This window comes from Macrobrachium rosenbergii, chromosome 55 (genome assembly GCF_040412425.1).
Source record: "Macrobrachium rosenbergii isolate ZJJX-2024 chromosome 55, ASM4041242v1, whole genome shotgun sequence".
NCBI lineage: Eukaryota > Metazoa > Arthropoda > Malacostraca > Decapoda > Palaemonidae > Macrobrachium > Macrobrachium rosenbergii.
The window spans coordinates 83,172,115-83,183,239 of record NC_089795.1 but is presented as its reverse complement, the minus strand read 5'-3'; the positions used below and the strand labels follow the sequence as shown (position 1 = coordinate 83,183,239).

Sequence of the window (11,125 nt, the reverse complement as noted above, 5' to 3'; positions counted from 1 at the left end):
GTAAGATGTTATTATTATTCATTAATTAAATTACACCATTGAACTTGAAGCTCTTATAGAAGGGGTGGCGTATGTTCATGTTCTTTACATCCAATCCCTGCTTATTATGCTCCCATTTCATCTTTTTAGGAAGTTGACACAGTATATGTATTTTGTACCACATTCTGCTTCTCTGACAGGAATAATCAGCATATATGTTTTCATGGCCTGACAATTTACAGTTATTTCTTTTCAGTTTTTCCACTGTTCTTCTATATTTTAGTTGACAATGCCACTAAATGATTTTGAAAGAGAATGTCAATTTTAATACTTTTCTTGTAAGGCCTGCTTATTAATTTTAGTAAGAGAAGCTAGATTATTCAATGACAAATATTGGACTACTAAAGCTGACCTCTGAAATTGGTTACACAAGCATAATTTTCAGTGATGAAATGTGGATTCCTTGAAATAAAGTTCAGAACTGAAATACATATGAACAAAAATAGTTTAATTATTCCAACTAGATGGGAAAAATGACAATAAGCATAGGAAGTAAACAACCTGGTACAAGAGCTGAGACTGCGGTCCAGTCATGACACATTATCACAGTGCAATTAGGAAGTCATTTTAAGATATCAGTCATAAAATATAACATCTATACTCTGGAACTGTTAAGTGCAAATACATACAAAATCATCCTGTAACAAACTTGACTGGCCTAAGCTCAAAAATATACACCTATATGAATGATGACGCATACCAAGAAATTGGAATATTAAAGGTATCCAGGCTTTTAACATGTCATTTAGTATTTTATGATCAAAATTAAATTTCAGAAATATTACCATCCATACAACACAGTATATTTTCGAATGACTTGAAAATGTCTCATCAGTATTTTTACTCAAAAGGGATAAAATTTAAATAATTGAAGAGAATAATATGGGTTGTTATAAGCTAAGTAAACCTTAAAAATACTTGATTCTTGTGCAGATAATTTTAACACTTAACAAAAACCAGTCAAGCAAAAATGTAACTTTTACAATGAAATAGTCATGTTCAGTAATTGCATATGAATAATTAGTTCAGTATAAAAATACTGATTGTGTATTTCATCCAGTGTGGCTATCAATTTTACTATTCATTTGGATATACATATATGTAGAAAAAATAACATTGTAAAAATTCATGTTTGCCTACCTTCTAGACATGAGAATGAAACCACTTTAGCATAAAAAAGTACACTTAAAAATCAGTTGCTAGCCGACCTTCTGGACATGGGGAGAAAATCCCTTCTAGCATACTGAAGTACACTTAATCAGATACATAACACAGATCTTTCAATGAAATTACGCAATAAATATTTTGTCTCACAACGGCATGCTATATTCACCCTCAAGATTTAAATTCATTAGTTTCACAAAACTCACTGTCACCTCATTACACAATAATTGCTATCTATAGAGTGAAATCTGAGTGCAACACTTGGTGCATGTTATATAGTCAAAGGCCGAAGCAAGAGACAACAACAAGAGGGAATTGTATAGTATGCAAAGAAGAAACCAGGGTTATTGTTCTGAGTTTACTCATTCTTGAATTATTCATCTGAGAAAGCTAATGTAATGGTGTCAAACCAGCTTCAGAATGCAGTTACCAAGGCTAAAAAAGCACAACACAATGGAAATTTCCTATCAATGTATATACAGCAGCTGTATAAGAAAATTAGATATCAAAATTAGCACACCTATATTAACACATTTATTCTTAGCTATGTTGCCTAGTTTCATCATATAAAAATTATATTTACATATAATTAAATTTGTTACTGAAACTTAGAAAAATGAATTTAACACTTCAAATTATATTTGGTCTTGACATAATTAAGTTTCCCTTAGTTTTACCATTTTATCTGCATGAGTTTAATCCATGAAGTTTGTCATTTGGGTGCGCCAGTAATAATTCTTGAAGCACTGTTTACAAAAGTAACAAAAAGTAAAAAATTTTTTTGCAGCACTGCTTACAAAGTTAACAAAAAAGAAAGGTAATTTCCTTGTATTTGGAGTGTAAGTGTGCATTAAAAATCTGGTAAATGTGGGTGTCAGTATGCAATTACAATTTTGCTATTCAAGAAAATTATTGTAAAACTGTAATGTGATGGTGCAAAAATGTATTAATAATAAATCTTGAGAAACAAAAAATGACATTTCAAAATGCTGTACATTTTAGGCTGGTATGTATAATCTAATACAGCATTTATAAATATCTCAGCCTGGTACAGTATTGAAATATTTTTGGTTAAGTGTGTAGACTTCAATTCCCTGTTACACAATGCCCTTCAAACAAAAAAGAGGAAAGCATGATAAAATGAAAGCATGAAAAAATGAAAGCATGGTAGTATATCTTCAGTGTTTAATGCACGTGAAGTATGTCAAGGTTCGTACGCATATATTAAAAACCATATGGTATCCAGTAATAGTCATTTCTTTCATATTCAACAGGAAACAAAAGGAATAGGAAAACCTACTTTACAATGCAGACCATAATTTATAAAACTAGAATTTCAATACCTTTCAAACCTTTAGTTGGTGTTTTATGGCCACCATGAAATATATATTAGTCATATCCAAAATATACAAACTACATACTGTGAATCTAGTAGACAAACTAAATCATTACAAGATCGTCAAAAAGGCACACATTAAAGCAGCAAATTCACATATTTAGGAAACTAGAAAATTCATTGTCAAAATGCTCAATCTTACAGACTCACTCAGACTCACAAATCACAGCACCTCAGTTCTGTTGTACAAATATGAATGCATCAACTTTATGTACTGGCAGTACTAAAAAACTGCATAAACTATTCAAACCACTCGCATTTGAATCCAAAAGAGTCATTCACAACAAAAATGTCTTATTTTCCATCGTTTGCTCTTTTTAAAAGTTAATCAAGGCTCTTAATATATTCTGTTAATCTTTTCTCTCTAAATTCTGCATATATGCTCAAAACTTATCAATACAACTGTCCAAGGACATTAGGGAGACAAAAGGGCAGAATCTCTATCTGTGTCTTGTAGATCTCTTGCCAGTCTTTCTTCGATGGGTGAATAACCATTGTATGTACTAGGGGAACTTGCACTTGCACCAGCACTTCTGCAATACTGGTCACATCTGCATATTGCACCACATCCATCCTATATTTATAAAGAAAAGGTATATCACTAGCAAAAACTTATGTAATACATTTGAGTAATATATATAACTATGCTTATACACTCTTTGAAAAGACAAGGAAAGTAAAACAAGGACAGAAAAAAGAGCAGTACCAGAGCAAATGAAAAATTCATTACTAAAAGGTACATGGATATGGAGGTTTATACAATTAGTAGAAAAGGTGAAGCTTAAAAGGAGTAGGAGGAGGAGGAGGAGACTCACCGCTCTCTCCTCCACCTTCTCCTGTCGCAAGCCCACCACCAGTACCATAATCTCTCTCTCTCTCTCTCTCTCTCTCTCTCTCTCTCTCTCTCTCTCTCTCTCTCTCTCTCTCTCTCTCTCTCTCTCTCTCTCTCTCTCTGCACTTCTAAAACATACTTTATCACTCAATCTCTCAAAGAAAATATAATGAATTAAGTAGCTATAAATAGGCCTATGCTTTCAGGCAATCTCTCTCTCTCTCTCTCTCTCTCTCTCTCTCTCTCTCTCTCTCTCTCTCTCTCTCTCTCTCTCTCTCTCTCTCTCTGCACTTCTAAAACATACTTTAAAAATATATTATCAGTCAATCTCTCACAGAAAATATAATGAATTAAGTATCTCTATAGATAGGCCTATGTTCTCTCTCTCTCTCTCATCATAATTATGCATTCATTCCTGTATTGTCCCTCACGATTTCCATTGGATATTGCCCACATTACAAAAAATTTTCTCTCATTATTTACGATCGTGTTTCCAATTATTCATGAAATTTACCTCATTTTAGTGTAATAACATCACTTACGAGTAAGGTTTCACGGCAGGTTTTAAAGAAGGACAATTGATATTCTACTCTGAACTGACGTTACCAAACCAACATTAACAAATAATATAGAGGTTATTACTGCGTTTAAGTATAAATGATTATAGGACTTCTACAGAATCTTTATGACTTTAAGTTACTGGAAAACTCGAAAGCAACAAACACGATGACTTTGGAGCTCTGTCTTTCTAGAGTTGCCAGGAGTGGCATTATTGAGCAATAGTGTCCAAAGCTTTAAGAAAACTATCCTCACTATTTTTGCTGATAGTATATATGGTATCTTACTTATTAGTAGGTTACCTGAAAATGCATGGCAATAAAAATTAGAGTAAAAAAAAAATTAAATGTCAAAGATTTTGATACTCACAGCTAGTATGTTGCCGACTCTGAACCAGAATTCTATATTGGGGATCTGCTCAATACCCTTGGCTCCCTTAACCAACCGCAGGTAAAAGAAGCCAAAAACAAAGTATGCTCCAAAGGTGACAAATAACCTTAAAATAAAAATGGTTAACTTAATTTCATCTCAAATCTATATAAAAACTATACTACTAAATATATTAATTTAGAAAGATTATCAAATCACATCAAAATGCAACCCACATCAGGATGTTCATTAAAATGTTGAAACCACATTCTGAAAATATCTGTTGCTTATGAATTAAAAAGAAACTTATAAGACCAATGGTAGTATTTGGAAAAGCTCTTAACGATCTCTGAATCAAGGTAATACAGTATATAGAGAAAAACTGTACAGCTGAAAGGTACAGAAAGCATTTTTATGGTATTAAAACACATTTTTCATACAAACTTAATCATAATTAAGCTTTCACTTGCAGTGACAAATTCCCTAAAATATGTAACTTCTTAAAGTCTTGAAGATAAAGGTGACAACCAAATGTTACAACCTGAGCGCACCTTCAATCCATTGCTAGGTAATAACTGCCTCCCTCATTCTTTTGCATAAAAATGTAATACAGCAAGAAAGAGGGGATTGGGAGGTGGGAATGTCCAATTTGGATTGTCAGATATGCCTCTAAACTGTATGCGAGATGTGGGGAAGCTGGAAGGAGGGCACTTGCTGTATGATTAACAGATCTGTTTGATTTGAAAAAACTCAAGTGGTTGAAAGGAGACATAATTCCAAAAGCATCACCCTGAAATCTCTAGTCCTCTTTGAGTAAAGCCTGGTAGCCCTCACTGAACAAAGAAAGGGTTCCTCTTAATTATTAGTGATGGAACTCAAGGAAAGAACAGTGAGGAGGAAGAGTTCTGGATACTAGACATTTGAGTCTGATACAAAATCATGAGGAAATGTCCCAATGACAACCAACCCATAATGCTAATGACTTTACAAACAGTGTGTACAGCTTCCTGATCTTTCTAGAAGATGCACAAGCCAGAAGCTTACTGAAATGGCTTGTAACCATAGAAAAATCCCAATCAGGAGGTTTGAGTGACCCACAAAACCTCCTTTTGGAGTGCTATATAAGCTTCTTCAACTTCTCAGAATAATGAACTTAAAATACTTGCCAAAGAATAGGTACAGTATATCCCTTGATGATGAAAATACGAACTTTCTGCATCAATGCAAAAAGAGGAAGAAGTTTGCACTACATTAACTACAGAATCAATTCCACTTGGCCTTAATGTTGCTGATTGTAAGACCTTGTAATGGCAGCAGCTGCCTCCTCCAGAAAACATCTACCTCTGAGGCCCTGCTAGATAAACTTCTGGCATTAACGCATAGGGTGTCGAGGTTGTTGTGGAATTTGTAAAAATGGGCTTGCTTGGAAAGCTTCAAATGTCTACCACCATATATAGCAAATATAAAATCCACTACTGCTATGGTCAAAAGGGAGCTATCAAAATAAGCTTCATGTTTTTTGAGATGCAGAACTTCTCTAGTACCTGCCTGAAGAGGCTATGCAAGGGAAATGTGTGAACACCAAGGTTATCCAAAGGGTGTAACATTGCATCTGGGTCTGGCTGAATTGAACAGTACAAAGGAATCTTGTGGCTCAAACTTGTCACATACATATCTATCAGCCTGATTTCCCATTGATGCCGCAGAGCAAATGCTTGAAGCACAAGAAGACAGCTTTTCACTAGAGGAAGTTGAATGACGCTGACAGTTGTTTGTGAAAAGGCTGAACCACAAGATTTCCTTGTACTGGTGATTTGGTATCTGTGCATACCAAGCTTGAGTAAATACAGTACATCCAAAGGGAGGGAGACCAGAGGGACTCCAACTGAAAGGTGATTGGGTACTCTTCTGGCAGAGCTACAGCCTAAGAACAGCAACAGCAACAGCAACCTCAAGCAGCCACAACTTTGAGGGTTTGAAACTCACAGGGACTACTGGATTAAGGATGACCACCTCCAGATCCTGTCCACTGTTGGATGAACTAGCCCTGCTTCCAAAACAATGAACATAACCAAGTATATATGTTGCTGCAGCACAAGGTTAGACTTCTCCCAACTGACATGGAGACTTGAGGGTTTATCAAATGGAATGAAGATCTAAAAACATTAGAGAAAAACTGAATATATAAAATATTAGGTAAGATTATGGGCAGCAATAGGAATAACTGGTTACAACGCAGTGCATATGTAAAAAAAAAAAAAAAAAAAAAAAATAGCTATCCAGCAACAACAAAGCAGATTTTTAATATCAGGAAATTATGCCCAAAAAAACAATAAAAGGCAAATACACAGCCATATATGCATTATACAGTACACACTGTTGTACAAAAGGGATTTTGACAGAGGAAAATCTGGCTTTGAGGAAGGTCCCACCTGGTGAAATTTCCATTACAGCACGAACTTCTAGGTATAACAATGCTAGATATACCAGAGAAAAAGAGTTTTCAGGAAAGCTGTTACACCAGTATAATGAAGGGGTGAGTGAAATACCACTACCACGGGAAATATGCTGATCTCTCCTTATCAAACCCCGTAAAGAGCCGGTGAGCCGTTACAGCTCCCACACTCAACACCCGCCAGACTTCTTCATTCCATTTTCTAGCACGTGATCCGTGGTGCTCGTCCTATTTTGGATTTATTTTCTTCATCTGGCTTCGGTTTTTTCCATCTCTAGTTAAACCATCTTCTTGGAATTGTTGGCTGTTTTGGTCTCGATTTCAAAATATTGAGATTATGATGCCACGCAATCAGCCATTTTATGATGAAGGCTGTTCTTCGGTCGGAGTTTTCTCCCAGTCGCTATATATAAGATTTTTGCCTTGAATTCCTTCCTGGTGGTTCCAAAGATCTCCTCCACTTTATTTTTTGTTTTGCATAGAGTTGCCCCCATCCTGTACCCCACCAGGTCGGGTTCCTTTCATTTAGTCTCAGAGGCTATTATGTTATTCTTGAAGATGGTGCTCTTAAATTGAGTTAATGTTTTTAGTTTTATTTGTTTTTGTTTGTGTAGTTTGCCTCTGATGAGCTCCTATAAATGTTTTGAATTACTCTCGGTAAAAACGTAATTTTCTGTGATGGTCGTAGTGTAGGCTCCATCCCTTGCCCTGGGTGTGGAGATCAGGTTGAGGGAGTTTTGTTGCTGTTCCTCAGGGTCCATTTGTGGGTCAGAGTGAGTCCCTTAGTCCTCTTCCCCAATTCGGAGGAATCGAGTTCTTTGGACGTGTTCCTCTAGGCTAGTCGCCTTCTTATCCCCTGCTCTGTCCCTGCTGGCTCTCGGCACAAAAATTTTTCTCCCTGTTGGTTACTCCTCTGCTTTGCACTCTCTCCCTCCTAACCTATGCTAGGTTTGATTTATTAGGCTACGCCTAGGAGATGTTGGGCTTTGGGCTGTGTAGCTCCCTGAGTAGGGCTTCCTTCCAAGTTCCTTGGGAAGGAAGGTTGCAGTGGAGCATCATGTTCTCCTTGTCTCCTCTCCCCTTCTGGTAGCCTACTCTCTCCACTACCCCCTCCCCTCAGCCTTGCGAGCCTCCGAGTCAGGACTTCTCCTATTGGTTGAGATTATCCCATGTCGTCCCCAGCTTCGCTGTGGTGGGGTGGGTTCGTTTGCTCGAGCGTGTTCAGATCCCTGTCTCGCTTCTCGCCTCCCATCGGGCCACGGTTTGGGTTTAGGTGGGTCCCCGCAGGATATTAAACATTGTTCCTTTACCCATTCGCTGCCGGGGAATAGGTGAAATGGTTCCATGTAATTAGTATTCGTTACCATCATTATTAATTTTGTGGTTAGTAAAAAGCAGCTAAACCATGGTTAATCAAAAGTGGCTAAACCAGAATTAATTTCAGATCACTAACTAGGCAATAAAATGAGTGATGTACACAAAACTACTGTCCTGAAGCAAACACTGCCAGAGATAGATTCTCAGGATGTTAACAAAAATTCATTACTAACAAAAGCCAGTGACCCAAAGATGTGACAATAGACTCTCTGACAGAGTCTAGCATAAGAGGATTGAAATAAATTACAAAAGAAAAAAGTGAATTAGTAATTAGTGCCAGAATAGCAATTCGCAGCAACATAAAACACCTTGGGAAAAGTGGACCAAACCTAACAGGACTGTAGGTTCACAAAAAGTGACAAAGGTAACTGACATACCTGAGGATCCAGATGGCACATGCATACTGAGACTACCTTTTCCTGCCTGACAACTGATGAACTAGTAAATATTCATGATACACACACTAGCATGTATTTGATTAATGGGGTTGTAAAGAAACAAATACTTTACTTATTATCATGCAATTCATTTTACTACCTCTCTACTGTATACTGTATTAAGAAAGCTGTTATTCTTAATTAACTAAGTAATAAATAACAAACCATCAATCTATATTAAAAAAGGATGTCATCATTTGTAAAATACACTTAAATACTCACAAGATGAAAAATATTGCACCGCCACTTAAACCCTCATCAGGAGCTTTTGGGCAAACAATTTTGTGTGGTACAACAAATTGTAAATAACAGCTTGCATCAGTCAGCTCCTGAAGTGCCCTGATTTGGACCTGTAAAATAATAAGTACCTTAAAATAATGTTTCATATAAGCAAACAAAAGTTATCCCTGTAAGCTACCCAATGATCCCATACATAACATGGACAAGGAATAATTCCAATTTCTACACATATCCCCGCAGTCCACACTTGCAGAAGACCTTCTACTGCTAGGGGTGTGAGTTTTTAAATAGTTTGTATTTTTCGCCTCCCATTATCATTTTCCCACTAATGTTAACATTACAAAATATTGTGTTCTCTCTAATCAGACACTTCTTGGCATAGATGTGTTGATGATGTTCTGGTTAGTGAATACTCCTTAGTACTATATCCTATGAAGATATAAGAACATGAAACATTTTGATGTTAGAGAAGTGCCCTGACATAAAGATTTCTGTGCACATATCTGTTCCTTAATGTGCTGTTTTGTATAAAAAGAGTGAATTTGAATTTAAAGTGGTATTTGTTCATTTTGCATGCAACAGCATTTGTTTCATTATTTGCATTAATTTGATGTTTACTTAAGTTTAGCAGAAGTTAATATAAGTGCATGGGTGTGAATGTTTGCGGTGTAGTGTGTATATATTTTATATATTTATGAACAAAACAGAAAAGCCTGAAGTATTTATCTCCTATTGCTCCACAGGACACCTGGTTGGTCAGCAGATCACGCTGAAACCAAGTGTCCAACATCTTTATTTCCCACGCAGCATCCACCGGGTGATTTCAGTAGCATTTGTGTTTCCATAGAAAGCAGGACACAGTGATAACTAGATGGTTTGGGAATTTTACTAAAAATCTGAATATGATATCCACTGGATAAATATGGGTTCTATCTTTCTTTAATAGTTACCTAATGTTTAAGTATATATAATTTTTTTTTTTCATGAGCAGAAATTTCTGCACACCATAGTACATGATGAAGCAGTTATGATCAGGATTACATAAACTTCATCTGCAATGCTTTGCACCTGTAGATTCAGGACGTCAATATTGTATTTATGAAAAACTATTGCCCATTTTGTACTACATAAGCAAACAACGTTATGTAAGTAACTGTGATATTCTTTTTTGATTTCATGTCTGCTAAGAAACTAATAAGAAAACAATGGCTATACCTAATCAAAATTTATTTGATTAGTGACCAGACCACAGAACTAAAAATATCCTGTTGAGAAAATGAATGGAAAAGAATTGCCTGTTGAAACTTCAAATGAAATTGCTGCTAATTTCCTTAAACAGTTGAAATCGAAAAAAGCAGTAGATCCCTCATAAAATATTTTGGCTGGCTCCAGTAACTGTTCATAGGCCTAAAGAAGTTGCTCTTCATGTTGGACTGGCACATTCCCATTAAAAGTTTTGAAGATCCCTCATTGACAAAACGAAGAGAACAGTTGAGCTTACACTTTGCCACCTTGTAGACTTTATTTTGCAGCATCTACTGCTTTACATCTCAGAAAGCCATTCCAAGTGCGCCAAAGCATTTGGGAACATTTTGAGTTCAAGTACAGACAACTCAGATTCAGCTGCAACTTATTTCCCTAAAGAAGTTTTGGCTTTATTCCTCGATTGCTCCCCTTCTAAGTCATCTAATTAACATTTAAGAACTAAAGCAGAGGAAAAAAAAATTAATGTGTACCCATCTTATAATCAAATTCAGCACACCAAAGATGAACGTTTCCCTTCTTCAGTTAGCAAATGGAAAAAATTTCTGACTTTCCAGCTGAGATCAACTTCAAAGACTTGTTACATCATACTATCCAAAGGATTTTAAAAGCAAGCGATTTCATTAAGAATCATACTTTCACTTGAATAATCTTGAATATAGCTGTGAAGTAGGGTTTGATGAAACACCGACCGAAGTCTTTATAAATAACCTCATTCCGCATGAAAAGAATGTGATTTTATTGCTTTTTATGACTTACTGGTTATAACACCAAAATAAAGTACAGCTGTAGTAGTCATTTGGAGGAACCCTAAATCACCTTCAACATTATATTGTCAATCTATAAGGTTCAAATGTGTTAAAGACAGCAAAGAAGTTATCAAGGAAGAAGAAAGCTATATTGATTCAAGTAGTAAAGCTTTGCACCCTACAGTCATCAGAAAGAATGTATGTATCTCATGACAACAAGGTGACAATGATTGATGGTAAAGTTGC

General features: G+C 35.9%; 1 protein-coding gene across 1 annotated transcript in view; it reads right to left on the bottom strand.

The window, feature by feature from the left end:
• Positions 1-472: 472 nt before the first annotated feature.
• LOC136835531 (cation-dependent mannose-6-phosphate receptor-like) overlaps positions 473-11,125 on the bottom strand; it is a 28,991-nt gene continuing 18,338 nt past the window's right edge. Inside the window, exons 4-6 of the mRNA XM_067099159.1 lie at positions 8,850-8,977; positions 4,359-4,485; positions 473-3,173 (exon numbers count right to left, since the gene is read on the bottom strand). Coding sequence (XP_066955260.1) covers positions 3,015-3,173; positions 4,359-4,485; positions 8,850-8,977 — 414 coding nt within the window. The 3' untranslated portion in view covers positions 473-3,014. The remainder of the gene's footprint in view (positions 3,174-4,358; positions 4,486-8,849; positions 8,978-11,125) is intronic.